This window comes from Meriones unguiculatus, chromosome 8, assembly GCF_030254825.1.
Source record: "Meriones unguiculatus strain TT.TT164.6M chromosome 8, Bangor_MerUng_6.1, whole genome shotgun sequence".
NCBI lineage: Eukaryota > Metazoa > Chordata > Mammalia > Rodentia > Muridae > Meriones > Meriones unguiculatus.
This window is the reverse complement of record NC_083356.1, coordinates 43,393,189-43,419,985: the sequence shown is the minus strand read 5'-3', so window position 1 is coordinate 43,419,985 and position 26,797 is coordinate 43,393,189. Positions and strand designations below refer to the sequence as shown.

The window sequence follows — 26,797 nt, the reverse complement described above, 5'->3', positions numbered from 1 at the left end:
GGCAGGGAGGACATGAGGGAGGGAGGGTAGGATTGGGAGGGAATGAGGGAAGAGGCTATAGCTGGGATTCAAAGTGAATAAACTGTAACTAATATATAAAAAAAAAGAATGGGAACAAACAAGTACCTGGCAAGGTATTAAGTTGCACAGTATTAAAGGACTGCTAAAATTGCTTAATAAAAATCCAAATGATTTGGGTAAAAATGAACAGAGGGCATCAACAGAAATAAAGACAGAATACTTAGAAATGGTTGTGGCAAGCAGACCATTCTCAGTGAATGGAGTCCTGGGTGAGTGTGTGTTGTGGAAATGAGCGGACTATTTCAAGAACCCTAGACTCAGACTCATGGGAAACTGTCAACGCTCACTTCTCTTGTAGGGTTAGACTCTCAGGGATGGCACAGCCTTCCTGTAGTCTTGTGAAAATGTTGACAGTATGTGCAAAAAGTGTCCACTTTTGCTTTCTCCCCCAAGATATTTATGTCCTGAGACCCTCTCCTCTACAAAGTGCTCCTATTGAAGTTAAATAAGCCAAACTCTTTGTTCAGCTATGTATAACTCTGTTCCATTTTTTATCGTATGTCATAATCCCACCTTATGGTCTATCTATATGTAAAAACTTTGCCTCTGTATTCAACTATGTATTGTAGTAAAAATACAGTGAGTTTCCAGGATGCTACGGTTTCTCCAACAAAGATCCCAGTTTACCCGATTCCTGTGTGTGTGTATGTGTCTGTGTGTCCACGTGTGTCTGTATCTGTGTCTGTGTGTATCTATGTATGTGTATGTGGAGTATCCCTGAGGAAGCACATCATTGGATACTTGAAGTTTACAGCTCAGTCCTGCTTCCTGTCTCCTTTAGGTTTCTTATTTCACCAAGGTGTTAGAAGGTAAAGAGTCCTAGCCACACACTCATGCTTTCATGGAGCCACTGGCCATGATGCCTTCACCACCATGATAGTGACTCTATCCCATCAAATGAAAATAAATCCCTTCCTTTAAGTTACTCCCTGGCAGGTACTACTCACAACCACAAAAGGGAGCTAACAGACTTCATATGCCCTCTTTTCTCTTTCTAAGACAGCTTTCCTTCATCTATCCTACCTGTCTACAATGCAGCCTACTCATAGTCCATTGTTTCAGCCTTACATTATTTAAATAAATACTCTGAGATACAGTCATTCCAGTAGAACCTTTCCCATTGGTGTAAGAGCTTCAATAGAATACCTTCTAGATAATGAAAATACTATTCTAGATAATGAAAATAATCAAGTATTTCCTTATCTCTTACCTTCTCATTATTTACAGGTAATTAACATAATGACACTAATTTTTCAAACCACATGTCTTCCTGCCACTTCCTGGTATATCTTTCTCCTACATCATTTTTGTGCTTCTTCACCAAATAATACCTATTTGGATTTAGGGGTTCAACCCTGAATGGCACCAGAGAGATTCTTCTAACTACTCATGTGTAGTTACTTTTCTTTCCCCATGCTGTCTTCATGCCAAGCAATATTGTTGATATAGGCCTTCCACACACGACTGTGCTTTCACTGATGATACATAATTAGATCCTAGTAGAATCTGACTTAGAGATTCCAGGTTTAAAGGAAGCTATAAGGCTGGAATCCTTCTTATTAAGGATTTATAATGTCGAGACTTAGAAGTAGAGTGCGGAGCTGCTAGCATGGCTAAGCTGGTAAAGGTGCCACCAAACCTTAAGACGTGATCTTGGTCCCTGAAGCCCAAGCTGTAGAAGAGAACCAACTAATGCAAGTTTTATTGACTTCCAAATGTATACTATGAGAATGTCATAGAAATTTGTGTGTTCAGTCTCCCCTCCTGTTACTCTTAATCTAGTGCAAGGGTTCTCTATGCAATTCATGTACATTTATGGAAATCATATAATTTTTTTCTGTGATTATTTTTCTTATCCTGAAATTTAACTAGAAGTAAATCTCACAGGAGAAAGCTATAAATTTTAACTTTGATTGTTTTTTGGAAGCATCACTTGTAATAATTCTATCCCTTCCACTGTTTTCATATCAATATGAATAAATAAATTAATATTAAGATATGAAAGTTTTCTTTAAATCAGTAAATAGGGAGCTGGAAAAAACAGCTCAGGTGTTAGAACCTACTGCTCTTGCAGAGGATCAGAATTTTTTTCTCAACACCCACAATAAGTAGTTTATGACCAACTTGCTAAAACTCCATTGCCAGGTGATCCAATACCTCTTATGTAGAATTTTAATCCAGCAACATGTCTGCTTTGTCAACATATCACATCTAAAGTTCTTCTAGGTCTATATGATCTGGCTGGATTATAGATATTCACTGACTACACACCTTTAATCCCAAACAATGAAAGTTAAGATTCATTTATAGAAGAGAGCAGGCAAGTTTGAAAGTGATGTCTGAATGAGGAGCAGACAATGAGATGAAAGAAAGAAAGGTTAGAATGAATGACTAGGGACATACCACTTTTCCATAAGAGCATCACAGGAAACAGAGGTTACTTAAAAGCATCACAGTGAGAGGAGGAGGAGGAGCAGCAAGAGGAAGAAGGGGAGGAGGAGGAGTGCAGTGAGAGTATTTTGTGGCAGTTTCACCAGGGCTGTTTTATAGAAGCAGAAAGCAGAAAGAATAAGCCAGAGAATGAGAAGCCAGAAGATTAGAACAAATTGCCAGAATTAGTTTGCAGCAAAACAAAGCACTTCAGTCAGAAACCGAGAGAGAAGGAAGATTGAATCAGTCTGTTTGGAGAGGAGCTTGGACCTGAACAGCAGAGTTGAACCAGCCAGTGAAAGTGAGTTTATTCAGCAGGAAGTCTCAGAGGTTGAAACGTTGTAGGCCTAAGTTAGGAGGTAGAGACTGGAAGCTGAAACCTTCAAGGTTTGAGTTTACAGAAGATTGTCCAGATGTTAGAAGCTTCCAGGCCTAGGCCTAGGGGTAGCTAAAACAAAGAAAGAAATGCTCTGGTCTCAGCCCAAGCAGTGTACTTGTACAGCTTGGGTAAGGCTCTTACCTCACCCCTTCATATGAGGAAATAAAAACCACATCATTTACATCTACCTCCAGCAGTTACACTCTTCCTTCCTAGGGCACCCACGTTCATATACCCGTATATTCAGGTACCTGCACATTCACATATAGCATGCATACACATGCTTGCACATGCACATGGTATGCACGTGCACACACATACACACATGTAATTAAAAATAAAATAAACACCTAAATAAATAGTTTAGTGTTCTTCTAAGCAGGAGCGTCAGTTACGTTATCTATTTGAAAAGCCATGTCTATATAGACATACACTAATAAGATTCTGGAATACCAAGGAAGTCTCACCTTCAGGCAGAAACATGGTGATGGTAATACAGCTTCCAACTGAAAGGAGCAAACAAGCTGTTAAAGGACGACGCCTTACATGCCTTAGTGCAAAGTACGTGAGTAATCTGCTGGGTATCTCTACTGCTCCCAGGAGAAACTGGGTGAGGAATATGTTCTTTCCCAAAATTCGAATATCCAACAAGATGCCAAAAGAGCTGAAAATTTCTGCAAAACTGGGAGAAAGCACGTAGACACATTCAACCAACTGAGCAATCAAAACATTTTATTATGGGGTCAGTGAGTGAGTGTGTGTGTGTGTGTGTGTGTGTGTGCATCATTTCATTTAAAAACTAAAACTGAGCATTCCAAATATGGAATGAAATGGACTTTTATAATGTCACAGAAGTTACTTAGGAAAAATAGGAAAATAAGATCATTATAAAAATTGTCAGTAAATCAAATAGAGGTTATATCAATAAATTTATATTAAAAAACATTCTGAACTTACACCACATTTGAAGTGTAGAAAAGAATGAAGCAGTTTTTAGTGACAATGTTTTGTTTGTTTTTGTTTTTGTTTTGTCTAGAAAAGCATGGGCTCACCATCTTTCTCTTACCATTCTTGGTACAGTACAAAAACCTGACCATGAAGTACGTGTATATTTAGGAAAGTCAAATGATTTATCCTGGGGTCTTCTTTTCTTATCCTGTAATTTGGACTAGAAGTAAGTTCACTGGAGAAAGCTGTAAATTTTAACCTGTATTGTCTTGTGGAAATGTATTATCACTCAAACTGATTCTGTCCCTTCCACTGTTTTCGTACAATTGCCCAGTGGGCTGCAAAGATGCACATTTGTCATAACTGGAGATTAAGCCAAAAACTCATGATGCTTAGCCCTGAGCAAAACTTGAAATTTGTGTGAATTTGATTTCAATGTCATGTATGTAAGCTTACTGTATTACAGTATAAATAAAATTGATCAGTTTAATTGAAAACTTGTTTTGTCATTCTGTTCATTTAGTGAAAATTAGTTGAGGTCTAGATTGCCTTTTTAATTTCATGGTTACATTTCTACAGTTCCTGAACATTGCAACCATTCCATAAACCATTTCAAAAATCATGGCCCAAATGAATTGTTTTAAATTTTTTCCTGAATATGTTTCTGTTTCTACTGTCTTGAATAAAGGGAAAAGAAGGTGTTTGTTTACCCCAGACATTCCTCAAAGGGCTTAGCATGATGCTGAAGCAGCTGACCTTGTGTTAGAAGACCAAAGGGATGGGTGACACTACTCACATTGCACTGGAATAACACAACATTGTTTTACGCATGATCGGATTAATAATGATGTTCTTTATTTTGGCAGGTTTTCTGGTTGAATTCACATCTTCCTTAAATTTAGATCGCAAAGCCTTCAAAAAAGATCAAATCAAAACATTTAGGTTGAACAGAAGTTTGAAACAAATTCTCCACAAGTTATATTCCAGTACTCTTTGCTGTCATGCACCACAAGAGAATATCTCCTAAGCCCAGAGTATCATGGCTTATATTCCAGCCATCTAAAAGGAGAGCAGGACTGGCAGGGTTGCTTAATGTAAAGGCGCATGCCACCAAGCCGGATGACTTAACTTGAATCCCAGTACCCACAGGACAAGCCCAGAACTGATTTACACAGTTGTCTTAAAACTTCCACATGATTTCCCTCTCAAGTGCGTGCCCCCAACACATGTACACAAAATGACTAGTAAATACAATTAAAATTTTTTAAAGCAAATAAATAAAAAATAAGAGAAATAAATTTTAAAATGTTTAAATGATGAAGCATATATTATATATGTTATGAACCTATTTCCTGATAACAATTCTAGAAATTACTTTAATAATTCCTAAGTTATCTGGTGCCATGTAGTCTGACACAGTATCTAAATGATGCTCAAACTGAGTGATAGTTGTCAAGCTCTCCCTAGGAATCCCCACTACTAGTTACACATGATTAATTAATAGCCCTTTCATGATAGGTCAAGTCCTTTACCTGGTTAACTACTAAAAAATTTCCATTATATAAATATACATGAAGATATTACATATCCTTTATATATTAATATAGTATACAATATTATGTTAATTTTATCCATAGAAACAATTACCTAAAGGATGTATAATATAATCCTAACCCTATTTATTATATATTATTTAGCTAATTATTTCTGGGATTAAAATTGAAAAAAAATGTAGAGTGATCAAGAATGAAGATACTTATATCTAGCTATTTGTCTATGATGCCTGTAACTACAGACCTCTGAAACACAAATCTCCAGCATACCTTACTAGGTCATTTTACCTAGATGTGTTACATGCTACATTATATCCAGGACAAAGCTAGGCTTATTTAACTTCTTTTTTACTAAATAAGTACAATGACTAAAATTCACCTAGCAATCATGAAGATACATCAAGACAAGCAGAACTTGTTAGACACATAAAAAAAAATGTTAGTTCTCAATTTATTGACTTTGTATCCCTGCTGTGGTCCCCTCCCTCATCTCCTCCCAATTCTGCTTTCCTCCATCTTCTCCACCTATGCCCCTCCCATTAATAAGAGAGCTCCTCCTTCCCTTCCATCTGACCCTAGCCTATCAGGTCTCATCAGAACTGTCTGCAATGTCTTCCTCTGTGACCTGGCAAGGCTGCAACCCCAAGAGGGAGGTGATCAGAGAGCCAGCCACTGAGTTCATGGCAGACTATAATTTAGTAATATCATAACTTTTCTTCTCTTGAACCCATCACGTGCACCCACTTGGTCTCTGCCAAATTCATGGCCTTTTTTGCGTTGTTGTTCCTGTATGAGCACTTGGTATTGGATAACCAATTGGAGGTGGGGTAGGAAATTCTCAACATGGTTTTTTTTCTATTTAGAAAATATTGGTGATGTACTTACAATTATTACAATCATTTTTTTTTACAATTATTAGGTTAGAAACCAAATTACTAAATCTGTGAGACCTCCTTTCCTTCCATGCCCAGTTTGACACACATAATGTGGACTTCTTAAACACCTACCCATCCTATACTCAATTATTTTCATACTTCCAACATAATCTTATAATAAAGCTGAAAATCACATACCCCAGAAATATTTTTAAAAGGGTATTTGCACATCCATGCTCACTACCACTAACTTCATAACATCTAGGAAACAGACAAAATCTAAACATTCTTCAACTGATGCGTGAATAACAAAAATGTGGAACAAATAAACTAATTTAGCAGAAAAAAGATAAGACTGTAAACTTTGCAGGTGAAATGGATCAAGCTAGAAAATATTGTATTTATTGCCACATTTTTTGTCCTACCTTTGGTTCCTAGCTCCAAATCTTTATAGTTGGGATGACAGTGCACACACAAAGATAAATTCATTCTCAAAACAACAACAACAAAAACAAACAAACAAAAAAACAAGTACGAAGCAGAAGAAATAGCATCACTTGTTCAGTGGTGTCCAAGAGACTTCCAATATAATACAGACTATTGACATTGCATTTGTTGTCTCCTAGAGGTTGAAGGTAATTCCCTATTGCTGAAGACACATTGCACTTTGAACACAGGACTTGGAAGGTCTGAGGGGGATCTAACCTCCTCCTTGAGTACTAGCTGTGATAGTGCTGGAAGGTGCTGTCTAAGTGGCCAAATGAAGGAAATCACCAATAGTCCTACCCAGATGTGATGTGTAGGAATCACAGCAATGACCAGCATCACCAGATATCACTAATGGTATGATAGTGGCATATCTTGGAAGTAATCAATATCTATCTAATTGAATTTAAGGTCTACTCAACAGATAGGAAATGCTGTTTGATACTGGAAACTAAGCCAACTACCTAGAACTATCAAAATCAAAGATCTTCATGCATGTTCCTTGGTTGGAATATGAGTCCCTGGGGAGACCCCTGTGTTCAAATTTTCTGGTTCTGTTGCTCTCCTTGTGGGGTTCCTGTCTTCTCCAGATCTTACTATTTCCCACTTCTTACTTAAGATTCCATGCACTTTGCCCATCAGTTGGCCTTAAGTCTCAGTGTCTGCTTTGACAGTCTGTAGGGAAGAGCCTTTCAGAGGCCCTCTGTGGCAGGTTCCTAGGTTGTTTCCTGTTTTCTTCTTCTTCTGATGTCTATCCTCTTTGCCTTTCGCAATGGGGATTGAGCGTTTTAATCAGGGTCTGCTCTCTTGATTAGTTTCTTTAGATGTTCATGGTTTTAGTAGGTTTATCCTATGTTATATGTCTATATGAGTGAGTATATACCGTGTTTGTCTTTCTGCTTCTGGGACAGCTCACTCAGGATGATCCTTTCCAAGTCCCACTAGAACCTCTGCACAGATGTAGTCCATGACAGCGTAGTATCCAAGTGGGTTCCATAGTGATGGGAAGAGGGACTGCCTCTGACATAATCTGATAGACCTGTTCTTTGATCACCTCCCCCTGAGGGAGAGCAGCCCTACCAGGCCACAGAAGAAGACCAATGCAGCCATTCCTGATGGGATCTGATAGACTAAGATCAGGAGGAAGGAGAGGAGAACCTCCCCTATCAGTGGACTTGGGAGGGGCAAGAGAGAAGAAGGGAGAGGGAGGGTGGGGCTGGGAGGGGAGGAGGGAGGAGCTTATGGGGGGATACAAAGTGAATAAACTGTAATTAATAAAAAATAAAAAATAAAAAAAATCAAAGATCTTAGAGAAGAATCTTCTACCACTACTTCACTAAACCAATATAATTTCTAACTGCTTTCTGCATATTTGTCCTTCTATTCCCATAGATAAGTATAGTTCACATTCCTGATCAAACAAAATTCTCTCTGCAAAAGACAGAAACCGTTATAGAAAACCCCAACTTGTCTAGATAAAATGAACAACTAACTGACCATGAGATTCCTAGATCTAGTTGATACATCTACTTCACAACTCCTGTACTCTTAGGCTCAGGAAACATCAAGGGAGAAGAAAGCAAAGATAGTAAGAGCAAGAGGACCAGGAAGTCTGTTGTATTATTCTGTCTCAGAAGTGACAGGGGCGCATCAGCCCTGATTTCTGAACAATATGTCTTATCTACATAAGACCTGAACAATGACAAGATCAATAGACATGCTGATATGTCTTTCACAGGTACCCACCCAGACAAATAGCTATAGGAAGCCAAGAAATGTTGAAAGAAGGAGAAATAATCTTCTTGAGGGAATGGGTTTTCTAATTGGTTATTTAATACTACGGTGTCAACCCCAAAATCGTACATATGTAAATAACACAAAGTAGACTGAAAAGACTATAGTTATATATGCAGGTGTAAATATACAGCAACAACAATTAAAGAAAAAAGAGGCCAAGAATCTAATAGGGAGTAGGAGAGAGGTGTTGTTAAGGGAGTTAGAGGAAGGAAAGTGAAGAGGGAATATTTTAATATACTTAATATATTACATAAAAATTTAATAAAATATATTAATTAGTATATTTTAATTTAAAAGACATTTGAAAAGAATAATAATAGTGATCACTTTAATTTGAATGTGTCCCCAAATTCTTCTAGTTCTTGGGTATGTTTTTCTATAATTTCACTGTGGTTTTTATTATTTGATGGTAGGAAGGAATTGAAAAATAATTGTAATGTGTGTCTACTACCTCAGTAGTTAGATTCTGTGCAATGTCTTTCTTTCCATTGATGGAGGCAATTTTCTGTAGTTCCTTTAGTGCTCGGTCTATTTTCCCAGTGGTCATGAGCCACCGGGCAGATTCTGGCCCCAAGCTGTTTAAAAAGAGATTAGTAGAAAGAGAGGTCATATTCCAGCCCAAAGACATTCCTGTTCTTTCCAGGAAAAGGTTAATCTTATACCATTATTAGCTCTCCTACTAATAAAGGACATTCCAGGATTTAACCAACCTTCAATTTATTCATGAATCACACTGTCATACCCTGTTACTAAGCCTCTTAATACACTTTCACAGCTAGAAAAAAAAAGATTTTTATTCTTAAAGAGGAATAAAGACTCCATTACTCAAAATCAGAATGTGTTTTGTAGTTTTCTAATTCTAAAATTATTGCCACTTTAATATGTGACAGTAATTTGAGATTCACAATTTTTAAATACAAAATGTTTATATTCCAAATTAAAAATATTAATTTTTATATTGTTTATTTTAAATATCTTGTGTTTTTTCCTGAGAAGACTAATTAAAGTTTTAAAGAATACCAGAATAGTTGCTTTAATACAAAAAAGACTGTTTCTTGTTTCCTTAAAGAAAGATCAAAAATATCTATTTTCAAATCACTCTGTCATTGACTGTCATCTATGTAGACTTTCCTATGGTTTGAACTCAGAATCAAGTGAAGAATAAAGTAATGTTACATGAAATTTTGAACCATCATTCACTTAAGTTTATAAATTAACTGAAGGAATTATCCTGCTATTGATTTTTCTGTTAGGGCTTTTACATTTATTTCTCTGCATATATCACTTAAGACAGGCCAGAGTACATGAGTAAATGGCAAAATATTCCTCAATAGATATAACAACACTATCATATGTTATGATCATTGAAGTTTAATGGCTTAGTACAAATCAAAATGCACATACCAGAACAAAAGAGAAAAAATGAAGTATGGCAAGGCAAAAGCAAGTTGCAGTCTGTGCCAATCTGACAGCATGTAAGCCAGTCCTCCAAGCCCAGCCTGACCAATACTCATGAACAGTCCACTTAGTATTACAGCTATGGTGCACCACTTGACTGACATTTCTTCTAAAACTAAAAGAAAAGAAGAGTTTTGTATTAGTTTGCACTTAGTGGTGTGTCTATCACCATGACCAAAAGCAACTTGGGGAGGAAAGAGCTTCTTTCATCTTAGAAGTTATAGACCATCATAAAGGGAAGTAAGGGCAAGAACTTGGAGGCAAGAACTGAAACAGAGGCCATAGATGGAGAGCTTCCTGGCTTGCTCTCCGTTGCTTGCTAAGCCTGCTTTCCTGTATAACCCAGTACAGTAGTAGGTCGCCCCATATTATTCATTAATCAAGAAAAATGTCCCATATATTTGCCTACAGTCCATTCTGATGGAGACATTTCATCAACTGAGGTGCCCTCTTTCCTTATGACTCTAGTTTATGTCAAGTCAACAAAACAAAACAAAAAACAAAACCAGCACAATACCAAGATTTCAAGAATGTAAGGCAATACATGTATGCCGATCAAGGCAAACTTACCAAGGGTAAGAGAGTTGTTCATGATAGTGCTCATGGAGGCAGAAAGCAGGAATCTCAAAACACAGTAAAGGGAGAAATTGGGGACAAAGGCACAGTAGGTGCCCAAAATCCCATAGGCTAAGCAAGAATACACCAACAATGGCTTCCTTCCAAACCTGTGTAACAGTAATGAAAGCAGTGAAAAATCTAACAACTGATTACATATAGATCATTGTCACATCCCCAGAGAATCCCCATTACTCTTAGATCCTTGTAATCTGAGAGCCTATGCTACCATACTGCAACAATGAAAGTCACACATCTTTACATAAATATCAATGTAGAGTCACTTTGTATCTAATACAGCACTATTCGCTATTTCAGATCTGAGACATCACACTGAATACTTCTAATTTCTTTTTTTATTTTATTCATTTTTATTTCATGCACATTAGTGTTTAGCCTGCACGTATGTCTGTGTAAGGAAGCAAAATCCAGTGAACTTGAATTATGTATGCTTGTGGACTGCCATATGAGTGCTGGGAATTGAGCCTGGGACCTTTGGGAGAGCACCCAATCTTTTTAGCTGCTGACTCATCTCTCCAGTCCCCTTTCTAGTCCTTCTTCAGTGTATGCATTTTTTGCGAGTGCATGTGTGTGTGTGTGTGTGTGTGTGTGTGTGTGTGTGTGTGTGTTGTATGCAGGTATCTCTTGAGACCAGAAGGGAACATCTGAACAGAAAGAACTGTGACCCTCTGAAAGATCAACAAGCACTCTTAACTATTGAGAGTGCAGGGAGTCTTATGGAAGAAGGGAGATGAAAAAAGGACCTGGAGGGGATAGGAGCCAAATAAGGAGACCAACAAAGCCAGAAAAAAAAAGAGAGAGAGAGAGAACATATATCGAGAGGACCTAGAACAACCAAAGACCATGCATAGAGAGGACCTAGACACCCTGCTCAGATGTAGCCCATAGAAAGCTCAGTCTCCATGTGGGTCCCTTAATAAGTGGAGAAGAGACAGTCTCTAACATGAACTCAGTTGCCTGCTCCTTGATCACTTCTCTCTGGTGGGACAACTTAGCCAGACCACAGAAGAAGAGGATCCAGACAGTCCTGATGGAATCTGATAGGATCGGGTCAGACAATAGAGGAGGAGGACCTCCCTTATCAGTAGACTAGAGGATTAGTAGAAGGGAGGAAGAGGGAGAGAGAGAAAGGGAAGGTAGGACCAGGAGAAGATGAGGGAGGGGCTACAACTAGGACACAAAGTGAATAAATTATTAATATTAATAATAACATTATTAATAATATAAAAATTTTTGAGAGCATAAAAAGAAAACTGACCAACCACTACCAACACCACCAAAAAAGACAAAAAAAAAAAAAAAACAACCCAAAAAACCAACTACTGACACATCTCTCTAGCCCTACCATTTGGGGGGAGGGAGAAAAACTTTTTTTTTCACTTTTAAAAAATTTATTTATATTTTTAATAAATTACAGTTTATTCACTTTGTATCCCTGCTATAGCTCCCTCTTCCCCTTCCAATCCCACCCTTTCTTCCTCATCTCCTCCCATGCACCTCCCCAAGTCCCTAATAGGGGAGGTCCTCCTCCCATTCCTTCTGACCCTAGCCTATCAGGTCTCATCAGGACTGGTGACATTGCTTTCCTCTGTGGTCTGGTAAGGCTGCTCTCCCATCAGGGGGAAATGATCAAAGAGCTGGCTACTGAGACAATTCCTGTTCCCATTACTAGGGAACCCACTTGGAGACTGAGCTGCTATAGGCTACATCTGTGCAGGGGGTTTAGGGGTTCTAAGTTATCTCCTTGCATGGTCTAGCCCTACCATTTACTCAGTTGCCTGCTCCTTGATCACTTCTCTCTGGTGGGACAACTTAGCCAACCCACAGAAGAAGAGGATCCAGACAGTCCTGATGGGACCTGATAGTATATGATAGGGTCAGACAATAGAGGAGGAGGACCTCCCTTATCGGTAGAGTCCAGGTAAACAATTCCTGAAGCCCACAGATCTGAATACCAGGAGGACAGTAAGACAGGCCTGTAGGCCACTGAGGTATTCAGGCAACATGCGCATTGTGCCCACAAACGCTGCCATCGCCCACACTCCCTCCTGGACTTAAGCCCCACATTACAGTCATCTACATGCTCTAGCACCCTGTCCTTCAAGGTACACTTCCATGCACATGCCTATGCTTCCCGGCCTGTGACCTTTCTCCCTCAGCCACAGCTGAAACACCAATACACACTGTCAAACCAGTGGACCTCTCTTATTTTCCTGAAGAATACTCCAGACACCAGAGAAAGACGGACCCAGTCTGAAGTACACACTCCAGGAACAAACAGCAAAGGTTACAGATAAGCAGATGGCTAGAGGTCAGCGTAAGAACATGTCCAACAAAAAAATCAGTACATCATGGCTTCACCAGCAACCCCCAAAATCAATAGATATTTTAATTTTTAATATTTAATCGGAAACATAGGAAAATTATTTTAAAGCTATGCTTTTCCAGTTATTAAAGGCACATGAAGAAGAAATGAACAAATCTCTCAAAGAAATAGCCACACAAATGGAGGCAAATAAACAGGAAATGAACAAAGCTCTCAAAGAAAAACAGGCAAGTATAGCCAAACAAATAGGGGCACAAGCAGAGGCACAATTAGTGGCATATAGAGAGTAAACAACCAAAAAAAAAAAATAGAGGACATCATGGAAAGACAGGAATCCACATTCAAACAGATGAAGGAAATGGGGCAAGGCATGAAAACAGAATTAGAAGCAATAAAGAAAACACAAACAGAGAAAATGCTGGAGCTGGAGAATTTAGAGAAAAGATAAAGAACAACAAAGGAATGCATCACCAATAGAATACAAGAGATGGAAAAGAGAATCTCTAGAGCTGAAGATACATGCGCAGAAATTGATACTTCTCCCAACGAAAAAGTAAAATCAGAAAAATTCCAAACACAAAACATCCAAGAAATCAAGGACTCCATGAAAAGATGAAATTAAGAACAATAAGAATAGATGAAAAAGAAGATTCCAGGCTCCAAGGTCCAGAAAATATTTTTAAGAAAATCATAGAAGAAAATTTTCCCAAGTTAAAGAAAGAGATCTCCATAAACTTACAAGAGGTCTACAGAACACCAAATAGACTAGATCAGAAAAGAAACTCCTCATGTCACATAATAGTCAAAACACTAAATCTACAGAACAAAGAAAAATTATTAAAGGCAGCAAGGGAAAAAGGCCAAGTAACATATAAAGGTAGACCTATCAGAATCACATAGGAATTCTCATCAGAAACTATGAAAGCCAGAAGGGCCTGGGCAGATGTTATACAAACTTTAAGGGACCACAGATGCCATCCCAGACAACTATACCCTGAAAAGCTTTCAATCAACATAGATGGAGAAAACAAAATATTCCATGACAAAAATAAATTTAAGCAATATCTACACAGCAAACCAATTCTACAGAAGATACTAGAAGGAAAAGTCCAATCCAACGAAAACAATTATACCCAAGAAAACATAGGATACAGATAATTTCCCAACAAAAAGTAAAATAAAACAAGCAGTGAATCACAGTAAGACCACCAATTCCACAATAAAAGGAACTAATGTTCATTGGTCACTATTATCTATCAACATCAATGGACTCAACTCTCCAATAAAAAGACAGAGACTAACAGATTGGGTGTAGAAACAGGATCCAACATTCTACTGCATCCAAGAAGTACCCTCTGCAACAAAGATAGAGTAAACGGCTGGAAAAATGTTTTTAAAACAAATGGACCCAGAGAACAAGCTGGGGTAGCTATCCTAATATATAATAAAATAGACTTTCAACCAAAATTAATCACCAAGGGACAGATCATCTAGACAGAAGCTAAACAGGGAAATAATGACACAGTGGTCCTAAATCAAATGGACCTAATAGATGTCTACAGAAGTTTTCACCCAAACTCAAAAGAATATTCCTTTTTTCAACACCTCATGGAATCTTCTCAAAAATTGACCACATAGTCAGGCACAAAGCAAGCCTTGACAGATACAAGAAGATTGGAATAATCTCTTGTATCCTATCACACCATTATGACCTAAAACTAGACCTCACAAAAAACAGAAATAACAAGAAGTCTATATGCACATGGAAACTAAACCACTCTCTACTCAATGACAGCTTGGTCAGGGAAGAAGTGAAAAAAGAAATTGGAGACTTGCTAAAATTCAAAGAAAATGAAGGCACAACTTACCCAAACTTATGAGACACAATGAAAGTTCATAGCACTATGTGCTCCAGAAAGAAGTTGAAGATATCACATACAAACAACTTAACAGCACACCTAAAAGCCCTAGGGGAAAAAAAGAAGCAGACACACCCAAGAGGGTGTGTGATTGGAAATAACCAAACTTAGAGCTGAAATCAATGAATTAAAAACAAAGAAAACAATTCAAAGAATCAATGAGACCAAGAGCTGATTCTTTGAGAAAACCAACAAGATAAACAAACTCTTAGCCAAACTAACTAAAAGGTAGAGAGAAACTGTCCAAATCAGCAAAATCAAAAATGAAAAAGGGAACATAGTGACAGACACTGAGGAAATCCAAACAATCATTAGATCTTACTACAAAAGCCTATATGGCACAAAATTTGAGAATTTAAAAGAAATGAACAATTATCTTGATAGAGTCCATTTACCAAAATTAAATCAAGTAAATAGATTGAATGTCCTATATCCCCTAAGGAAATAGAAACAGTCATCAAAAGTCTTCCATCCAAAAGAATCCCAGGTCCAGATGGTTTCAGCACAGAATTCTACCAGACCTTCAGAGAAGAGCTAACTCCAATTCTCTTCAAACTATTCCAGAAATAGAAACAGAAGGAACATTACCAAACTCATTCTACGAAGCCACAGTCACCTTGATACCTAAATCACACAAACACCCAAATAAAAAAGAGAACTTCAGACCTATCTCTCTAATGAACAATGATGCAAAAATACTCAATAAAGTACTTGCAAACCAAATCCAAGAACACATAAAATATTTCATCCACCATGACCAAGTAGGCTTCATCCCAGGCATGCAAGGGATGGTTCAATATATGGAAATCCATCAATGTAATCCACCATATAAACAAAATGAAGGAGAAAAACCACATAATCATGTGGTTAGATGTGGAAAAGCATTTGACAAAATCCAACACCCATTCATGTTTAAAGTCTTGGAGAGATCAGGGATAAAAGACACATGCCTAAACATAGCATAGACAACATACAGCAAGCCTATAGCCAAATCAAACTGAACGGAAGTAAACTTAAATCAATCCCACTGAAATCAGGGACAAGCAAGGCTGCCCACTCTTTCTATATCTCTTCAACTTGAAGTCCTAGTTAGAGCAGTAAGACAACTAAAGGTGATCAAGGGGATATAAATCAGAGAGGAAGAAGTCAAAGTATCACTATTTGCAGATGATATGATAGTATACATGAGCGACCCCCAAAAATCAATCAGAGAACTCTTTTAGCTGATAAACTCCTTCAGCAATATGGCTGGATACAAAATTAACTCAAATCAGAAGCCTCCTGTATACCAAAGACAAAAGGGCTGAGAAAGAAATTAGGGAAACAACACCCTTCACAATAGCTACAAAGTACCTTGGTTTGTTAGTTATTCCTTTGAAACACACCTATCATTTATATTGCACTCAGTCTACCTAGATTCTGTCAATGTTCATAATTTTTAATAAATATATATAGTCCTTAAAAACAGTTTTTTACTGCTTGCATGCCTGGCGCCTGAGGAAGGCAGAAGAGGTAGTGGATCTTCTACAACTGGAGTTTCAGATGGTTGGGAGCTACTATATGGGTGCTGGGAATCAAACCTCCTGTCCTTTGAAAGAGAAGTAAGTGTTCTAACCACTGATCCATCTCTACTTAAAAACAGTTTTACAGGTATTCTTTGTCAAAAAATGAAGCTTACCTGTCAGAAACAATGCCAGAGAGAGGACTACTCAGCACATGCCCTGCCAACGAGGTGGCTTGTGCATAGTATTTGAATGACTGAAAATCGCATACTAAATCCCACTGTAAAAGAGTGAATAAAAATATCATAACGAAAAATTATATTTAGATATGAAAAGAGGCTCCAAATATAACTAGAGAATAAACTTGTTGGATAATAGAAAATAGTCTATAATTAATGTTTAACATTGACAAGGACTACATTCTAGGTAACTTATGGTTAAAAATGACAATGGGTTGGGGAGAGCCTACTACTGTTATTTTACTAAATGTACACAGTATTGATGTGGCTTCTATGACTTACATTTATATGCACAAATTAGTGCATATACCACTTCTTGTCAGAGCTGATGGTGAACTGCATAATGCTTAGCCTCAAATGAAACATATACATTCTATACCCGCAAAGAGGAAGATGGGGAAAGGGGATGGGGGTGTGAAGGTGGGACTGGAAAGAGAGGAGGAAAATTTACATCTGTGATTTGATTGCATTGATCAATGTGTTTGGTTTTTTTTAAGCCCTACAATGTGTTTTATGTTTTTTTGTTTTTTGTTTTTTTACTATAGCTTTGTAGTACAACTTGATAATACCTCAAGCAGGTCTTTCTTTCTTTATATTTTTTAGCTGTCCTGAGTTTTCTGAAAATCAATCTTTCAATTTTTATGAAGAATTGTGTTGTAATTTTGATGGAAATTGCATTAAATTTATAGATTGCTTTGGAAGGATGGCTATTTTAACCTTTTCAATCCTACTGATCCATGAACAAAGAGGGTTTGTTGTTGTTGTTGTTGTTTTTATCTTCTGATGTCTTCTTCAGTGTCTTAAAATGTTTTCTATACATTTCTTTCACTTGCTTGATTATAGTTACCTCATGATATTTTGGGGTTTTGTTTTTGTTTTTAGAATATTGTGAAAGGTATTGAATTCCTGTTTTATTTCTCAATCTAGTTGTCATTTGTATATTTAAAAAAACTTAAATTTTGTTCTATTATAGTAGGTATTCATGAATATTTCCTAAGTGCTTTAGTGTCATTTCTCCTTTCCTTTGTTTTGTTCTCTCTTCTACTATCCTCTCCCAAACCCAAAATTAATCTACTAATTAATCTACTACTAATCTATTAATTAATCTACTCCATTACTCCTTTTTAAACTTTTATACCACCTCTCTTTTTTTTTTTTAATTTTTTTTTATCAGTTACATTTTTTTAACTCTGTATCCCAGCCGTGTCCCGATCCCTCATTCCCTCCCAGTCCCTCCCTCCCTCCCTCATCTCCACCGTGCCCCTTTCCAAGTCCACTGATAGGGGGGACCTCCTCCCCATTCATCTGATCCTGTTTTATCAGGTATCTTCAGGACTGGCTGCAAAGCCCTCCTCTGTGGCCTAACAGGACTGCTCCTCCCTTCAGGGGTGGGGAGACCAAAGAGTCAGTCATTGAGTTCCTGTTAGAAATAGTCCCTGTTCCCCTCACTTTGGGAAACCAATTGGTTACTGAGCTACCACAGGCTACATCTGAGTGGAGGTTCTAGGTTATATCCATACCACCTCTCTTGAAACTCTTTTTCATTGCCCCTTAATAATTCCCTGACTTATATGAATATTCTAAACAAAACACACATATGTGAAGATTCAAAACTAACATTTAAAGATGAAAGAAAGTATGCAGTATTTCTTTTTCTAACTCTGGGTTATCTCACTCAGAATAATAGTTTCCATCTCCAACAATTTACCTGTGAATTTCATAATTTCATTTTTCTCAATAGCTTAATAAATTTTTTTTAATTTTATTATTTTTTTTTATTTTTTTATCAGTTACATTTTATTAACTCTGTATCCCAGCCGTGTCCCGATCCCTCATTCCCTCCCAGTCCCTCCCTCCCTCCCTCATCTCCACCGTGCCCCTTTCCAAGTCCACTGATAGGGGGGACCTCCTCCCCATTCATCTGATCCTGTTTTATCAGGTATCTTCAGGACTGGCTGCAAAGCCCTCCTCTGTGGCCTAACAGGACTGCTCCTCCCTTCGGGGGTGGGGAGACCAAAGAGCCAGTCATTGAGTTCCTGTTAGAAATAGTCCCTGTTTCCCTCACTTTGGGAATGTGATTATAGCAAATGGAGATAGTTAAATTTTCTTCATCTGTGTTCTACAATTTCAACCTTCAATGAAGAGGGCTTAATTATCTTTAATATAATGTAAGATATTTGTCTTAGTCTGGGAGCAGGTTTTGGTTATATGAAAAACCATTTCTAAAAAGAGATGTGTCCACTTGTGTAAAAGTGATATGATTTAACAATCATGGCATAACTAATGACATTTCCACTCGATCTGAGGCCTGCGTTACAGTGGAAAATTTCATGCTTGGTGTGGCAATACTGATCAAAAGGCCAGGGCTGCAGAGGTCATCTACCTTCATAGGGGGACAGAACCTGCTATTGCTACTTTGTTCAATAGTTATAGTGTCAAATTGCTTTCTTGTGGTGGTTTGAATAAGAATGACCTCAAGACTCATATGTTTGAATACTTGTTTCCCTTTTGCTTGAACTTTTTTGAAAGGATGAGGTATTGTGGTCTTGTTGGAGGATGTGTGTCACTGGGAGTAAAAATTGAGGTGTCAAAAGACTCATAAGATTGCCAGTGATTTCTCTTTGCCTTATGGTTGTAGATCAAGATGTGAGCTCTCACTCCTCCATTATGGACTCTAATCATCTGAAACCATAAGCCAAGTTAAATCTTTCTTTTATAAGTTGCCTTGACTATGATGTTTTATCACAACAATAAAATATTAACTAATACACATATAAATATTTATGTGTATACTTATAGACCTAACTGTTCTCAGTCTTGCTCAAAGAAGCTTCTTTTAGTAGTAGGTAGCAATCAATGAAGAGACACATAATTAGACAATAGCTTAGAAAAAGAGACTGACTGTTCAGTCCTTAAGAAAACAGTTTGTTTTTTTTGTTTTTTTTGTTTTTTTTACATCTTTATTAACCACTATCTGCCCCCCAAGGCTCAGGGAAAATTCGATATCCTGAACATATCGTAACTGTCCAATTCACGGAGTCATAGGAGCTGTGGTTACCTACTCAGATATGCAAAATATCAAACCAGCTCAAATTCTAGCAAAGATAGGAGTGATAACCTCCAGAACCCACCCCTTACAAAGAATGTATTGCTGAGAACTTCTGCTTTTAAATGTCTTGTATATGTCTTGCAAATACTCTAAATAGTATTATCTTAGGTAGTAAAGTAGAATTTTTAATAATTATGTTCAGATAACAGCATTAACCAGACATTTTCCTAAATAACAGTATATAAAGCCTTAACTATAAATAAACTGAAATATAAAACTGTTCAAGAATAGATCTAGGAAGTTATACTCAAATAAGCTGAGTACTGAGCATAATATCTGAATGCAATCACCACAGACAGTTAAATGTTGTGTAGAAGGATGGTGTTACTTTTTTCAAATATATGGAGAAAGATTCATATGAAGTATAAACATAGAAATATAAAGTATGTGCCAAAGATGAAAGTTTACAAATCTTGACTTTGAAGCTATATCACTCTTAAAAATATATAGACATGTACTTACACAGAGAAAGAGAGAGCTTCTCTTTGCCTCCTTACTCTCAGTATTTTGTGAAAATGATCTTACATCTCATGACTCAACGTCAGGGCTCTCTAGTTAATTCACTAGACAGCACTAGATGTAAGTACTTTACCTCAGTGACGATGGTAGAAGTAAAAACACTGTGGTCATATGTCCATCCATCCAGGCACGGCTCGGTCTCCAGCTCGGTGATGTTAGAAGTTGATATATTGGGATTTAAGAATTGCCACTGGGTGTGCCGGAAGCGACGACATTGCTCCAGTTTCTGATTTGGGCCCATTGGGATGGAGACCTTCATCATAGCTTCAGTAGTCAAGTTCATGGTGATATTAATTTCAGTTATTGGATTGTCCAGAAGATTTACTCTGCAGTGATGATCAGGGATGGCTGCTGTAAAATTCTCCATGAAGTCATGACATGATGACAGCAAAAATAAAATGTTGGAAAGGACAATCATCAAAATCTGAAATCTTCCACTGTCACCTACATGATGCAGAATTTCATCAAAGGCCATGGTGATTCTTACAAATGTCAGCTGTAGAATTATAGGTATATTGATATAGAAAACATAAATTCAAAATCTTGACTTATTAATTTAAAGATATACATTTTTATGTGACAGAAATTCAAAAATTGAAATAGTCATTATTTTCTAAAGAAAATGTACATTCTCTGCCTATGTATTAAAATATAATAACCCATTTGATTTCACAACATTGACAGCAGTATGTTTTATTTCATAATGACAGAAAAAAAATTTTAAATATCCCCGATTTGGCAACCTACTGAATGAACACCAATTTAGAAATTCAGTTAATATGCAAAGTAATGTGTTCCTCTCAGCTCTCAAGAGGTAGGTTTTTAAAGATACCAATAGCTATTACCATCTTTCTGACCCCTGTGAGACTATATCTTCTTTACAGGACAAGGAAGCTATTATATGAAATCTCAAAAATATGGAAGCCTAACCAAGATCTGAACAACATCAATTACCATGCCAACATGGATGGTAAAAATCTCACAGGCCCCAACCCTAAATGAAGAGATGTATGCAATTAATAACTTCCGAGAGTGAGAGGATCAGTAAACTCCAGGAAAGTAGTTATGAAGTGCCAATTGGTCAACCCTAAAAAAATACATATGCTCAACTAAATGGACTTAGCAGGTTGTATATATATATATATATATATATATATATATATATATATATATGCATAACATATGTAACAATAATATTTGTAAAGAGAAAAAGGCAAATAATCTAGTTAATGCATAAAAAATAGAGGAAAAAAATTAAAGGTAAGGAAGGCGAACGGTGGGTTGCAGGTAACAGGATATGATAATAGGAGATTGAAGATGACCAAAATACATTATTTACATGAAGAAAATATAATAATGTAAACTATTACTTTGTACAATAAATGAATGGAAATAAAAAATAGAGAAAATATTAACATACATATATTACATATATTCAAAGCATAAAATGTCCAATAATTAGATTAACTACTATTTCTATCATCATGTATATGTGCCTTAATACTGACAGCTCAACTTGTGCAACCACTTGGGAAATCAATCTGGTGCTTTCTCAGACAATTAGAAATAGTGCTAACTCAAGATCCAGCTATACCACTCCTAGGCATATATCCAAAATATGCTCAAGGATACACAGACATTTGATCGACCATGTTCATAGCATATTTATTTTTTAATTAAATTTTTATTTTTATATTAATTACAGTTTATTCAGTTTGTATCCCAACTGTAGCCCCCTTCCTTATTCCTTCCCAATCACACCCTCCCTTCCTCTTCTCCCATGACCCTGTCCAAGTCCACTGATAGGGAAGGACCTCCTCCCCTTCCATCTTACCCTAGCTTATCAGGTCTCATCAGGACTGGCTGCATTGTCCTCCTCTGTGGCCTGGCAAGGCTGCTCCCCCCTCTGGGAGAGGTGATCAAAGAGCCAGCCACTGAGTTCATGTCAGAAACAGTCCCTGTTCCCCTTACAAGAGAACCTACTTAGGTACTGAGCTGCCGTGGGCTACACCTGAGGAGGGGTTCAAGGTTATTTAGGTTATATCCACGAAGGGTCCTTGGTTGGAGTATCAATCTCAGAAAAAAACTCTGTGCCCAGATTTTTTGGTTATGTTGTTCTTCTTGTGGAGCTCCTGTCCTCTCCAGGTTTTACTATCTCCCCCTTCTTTCTTAAGATTCCCTGTACTCTGCCCAAAGTTTGGTTATGAGTTTCAGCATCTGCCTTGATACACTGCTGGATAATCTTTCAGAGTCCCTCTGAGGTAGACTCCTGTCCTGGTTCCTGTTTTCTCCTTCTTCCAGCTTTATTTGCAGTAGTCAGAATTTAGAAACAATCCAGATGTCCCACAGTTGAGGAATGGATACAAAAATTGTGATACATTTACACAATGAAATACTACTCAGGAAATCATGAAATTTACAGGCAAATTGTGGGAACTAGAGAAGATCATCTTGAGTGAAAAGACACACCTGGTATATATTGACTTATAAGTGGATATTAGACATATAATATAGGATAACTATGCTAAAATTTGTACACCTTAAGAGCTGGGTATGATGTTTAATCCTCATTCAGAAAGGTAAATGGGGTAGACATCAGAGGAGGGTGAAAATAGGGAAGAGGACAGGAGCCAACCACAGAGGGCCTCTGAAAGACTTTACCCAGCAGGGTATTAAAGCAGATACTGAAACTCACCAAACTTTGGGCAGAGTGCAAGGAATCTTATGAATGAAGAAGGAGATAGAAAAACTGGGAGAGGACAGGAGCTCCACAATGAGAGCAACAGAACCAAAAAATTTGGGCACAGGGGTCTTTTCTAAGACTGATACCCCAACCAAGGACCATTCATGGAGATAACCTAGAACCCCTCACAGATGTAGCCCATGGCAGTTAGGTGTGGGTTCCATAGTAATGGGAACAAGGACTGTCTCTGATATGAACTGATTGGCCTGTTCTTTGATCACCACCCCCTCAGGGGGGAGCAACCTTACCAGGCCACAGAGGAAGAAAATGCAGTCACTCCTGATGAGACCTGATAGCTGGGATGAGAAGAAAGGGGAGGAAGACCTTCCCTATCAGTGTACTGGGGGAGGGGTATGGGTGGGGCAGAGGGAGGGAGGGTGAGTTTTGGAGGGGAGGTGGGAGGGAGCGACAGGTGGGATTCAAAGTGAATAAACTGTAATTAATAAAAAACAAAAATAAATAAATAAATAAAAATATACTGATAGCCTGCCTATCTCATCATTGTGGTTTAACCCTTTCAATGGCATCTTCCAACTTATCCCACCTCAAATCAGTATTATTCTAACTTTTGGTCCTATGAGTTCAATGGTTTTGATCTGCATATCTAAGTCAAATCAAACAGAATTTGTGTTTCAGTGTCTTGTTGTTTTCACATAGAATACTATCTTTTAGTATTGTTTATATATTCAGTTATAGCAAGTTTCTTCTTATACCTGAATAATAAAAATAATAAAGAAATTTAAAACATATATATGCATATGCAGATATACATATATGCATATATATGTATATATATCATACATTCTTTAGACAGCTAGGAACCCTTAAAAAGAGCTTGTTTTCACAAATCATCTGCAAAATGGAAATCAAAACCAAGTCCAGTCACAAGGATAACGTATCCCCTCACATCTTAGGGTAGCTCTTACAAAAATCTATTAGAAATACAAACATGGGGCAATTGTTTGAGAGAGGTGAGTCCTTGCGTGTTGTTCACAGGAATGCAATGTAAATCAGCATCTCATAGAAACAAAACTATGAAGGTTCCTCAAAAGCATCTAAAAAGTTCACCAGTCAGTCTTCTGTTTCTAAATCCAAAGAAAGACACATTCATGAGATATTCGCCTCTTATGTTCATTACTTAATTATTCACTATAGGAAGCTAAGGGAATAAGTTAGTGTCTATCATTGAAAAATAATTTCAATTAAAACTGCTTAACCTTGGCTTGATCAAATGATGTGTTTGCATAAATGATCAATATATATGTTTATATATGATAGGAATTAATTTCGTTTGTGAATGCAAACGAAACTATATTCTCAAATGATGTCTTAAAATGAAAAAAACCTTAAGTTTCTCCTAAGTATTGTGAAGGCCTTCCTACTGCACTGCTTCAAGGCATGGTCCCTGTAAACTCATTCCATGAAACACCAAGGTCTTCTCAGGTGATAAAGGTAAGGAAAGGGAAGTTTAAGAAAGAAGTGTCCAGGTCTTATGCTAAAAACAAAATGATTACTAGCATTGATCAGGAATGTATCTGATTAAAATATAGCTAAAAAGAACCATAAAAAAAAACAACACAAAAAACCATGAGTCAGGCTGAATGGGATTGGTTAAGAATTGTGTCAAGGATTAAAACCATTTTGATAAATTTAAATGTCCCTTTTATTGTACTGTATCATTTTATATCACAAAGTTAACTGAGTTAGCTGACACTTCTATGTATTTAAATGACATATATGTTAACTACATTCATTGAATTACACTTTCATGCTCTACTTTGTTTAAAAATTATAAAATCTATTCAGACCAGCAAAACATACCAGTGTTACTTATCAAGTTATAATTTTTAAAAAGTAAAGATAGAGAATTACAATTAAAAAAAACTACTGCAGTTCAACAGTAAACTGGTAGTTGTGCTCATAATGCCTGAAGGTAGCAGTATAAGATCTTAAAAAAGGAATTCTCATATTCCTTTAAATTTATTCAGATTCTTTCTGAATAGGAGACATAAGGACAACCAAGTCCTTGATTTTTTTTCCACCTAAATCAAGATCTTTTTGCTTTGATGACTTGATTCCTCTGGGTAGCCCCCTCCCTAGTCTCCTCCCAGAACACCCACCCTTGCTTTTTCTCCCTTATCCCTGGGCCCAGATTTTTTGGTTTTGTTGTTCTCCTTGAGAAGTTTATGCCCCTTCCAGATCTTTCTATTTCCCTCTTTTTCTGTAAGGTTTCCTGCACTCTGCTCAAAGTTTATCTGTGCATCTCAATATCTCCTTCGATAACCTGGTGGGTAGAGTCTTTCAGAGATTCCTGTGGAAGGCTCTTGTCCTGTTTCTTGTCTTCTTCTACTTCTTATGTCTATCCTGTTTGCTCTTCTGAGTTTGGCTCTTCCCTGGGGTCCTCCTTTTTGTTGAAGACCCAGAAATGAACCCACACACCTAATAGAACTTAATTTTTGACAAATAAGCCAAATGGAAAAAAAACAGCATCTTAAACAAATAGTGCTGATCTAACTGGATGTCTACATGTAGAAAAATACAAATAGACCCATATTTATCACGCTGCACAAAACTAAAGTTCAAGTGGATCAAACACCTCAACATAAAACCAGACACATTAAATCTGTTAGAAGAAAAAATGAGGAAGAGCCTGGAAATCATTGCCATAGGAGACAAATTCCTGAGCAGAACACTAGTAGCACAGGCTCTTATATCAATAACCAACAAATGGGACCTCATGAAACTGAAAAGCTTCTGTAAAGCAAAGGACACTGTCATCAGAACAAAACAATAGCCCACAGACTGGGAAAGGATCTTTCACTAACCCTACATTTGTTGCTATTTTAATAAAAGTACAAAAGCTTACCTATGTAAGACTTCTGTTACACACGGCCAAATCACAAATAAAGAAAGGCCATGTATCTTCACCAAAAAGAATGATATTTAGGCCAAAGTTATTAATTTACCTCTGGTTACTACAGAAAATACATGACTGAAGTGGACTTTAGTTTGTAGAGTTGCTTGTGCTTTTCTGCTTAAGGGGAAATACTGTATTAGGTGAGAAACGCTGGTGTCTAGGTACTTTATGGGAAAAACAAAAACAAAGTAGACTCCCACACAACCTTCAGGCTGGATCCAGAACAAGAGCTAGAACAATGCCAAGCAACGTTTTTCTGACTCTGTGTTTCAGTGTAGTTTTCTCTCATCACCACTGTGGTTTCCCAGCTTTGACATTTCTACCTGAGTAAATTAAAGCTTTTAGAAAACATGCCCATCCAGTGACAAATAATTATTACCTGGAAATAACTGCATTTTTCTCCATTCTTTAATATTTCATTCAGACATACAATAAAGTTCATCATATGTATTCACATTTTCCCACTCCCATTCATTTATATACTGCCAAATGGTCACCATCCAACCTCATGACTTTTAAAATAACCCACTATGGTCAGTTAGTTCTTCCCATATGTGCATGGGCATGTGACTACTCATTGGTGTGTGGCAATTATAGCAATTCCAAACAAACAAACCAACCAAACAAAAGATTATTCCTGTAGCTTCTATAAGACCTTGGATCTTTAGAAATCATAAATTCAGCATGTATTTCCCTATGATACAAGTCATCATACATTTTACTAAAAAATATTTACTCAGTCCAGTCAATTATCTCCCAAGTTGAATATTTAACACATTTAACTAAGTGAACTCTGAAAGCAAGTGAGTTCCAGTGGATTTCCTGACTTTAGCATGCAGCCAAGAGCAGGAGCAACAAATGTATAATGTTCTCGGTCTCC

The 26,797-nt window shown here is 37.2% G+C and overlaps 1 protein-coding gene across 1 annotated transcript in view; it reads right to left on the bottom strand.

The window, feature by feature from the left end:
- LOC110561697 (solute carrier family 22 member 22-like) overlaps positions 1-25,938 on the bottom strand; it is a 35,790-nt gene extending 9,852 nt beyond the window's left edge. Inside the window, exons 1-8 of the mRNA XM_060389406.1 lie at positions 25,867-25,938; positions 20,331-20,753; positions 16,567-16,670; positions 10,578-10,732; positions 9,954-10,122; positions 9,001-9,124; positions 4,635-4,750; positions 3,358-3,572 (exon numbers count right to left, since the gene is read on the bottom strand). Of these exons, the coding sequence (XP_060245389.1) occupies positions 3,358-3,572; positions 4,635-4,750; positions 9,001-9,124; positions 9,954-10,122; positions 10,578-10,732; positions 16,567-16,670; positions 20,331-20,732 (1,285 nt within the window). The 5' untranslated portion in view covers positions 20,733-20,753; positions 25,867-25,938. The remainder of the gene's footprint in view (positions 1-3,357; positions 3,573-4,634; positions 4,751-9,000; positions 9,125-9,953; positions 10,123-10,577; positions 10,733-16,566; positions 16,671-20,330; positions 20,754-25,866) is intronic.
- Between the last annotated feature and the right edge of the window lie 859 nt (positions 25,939-26,797).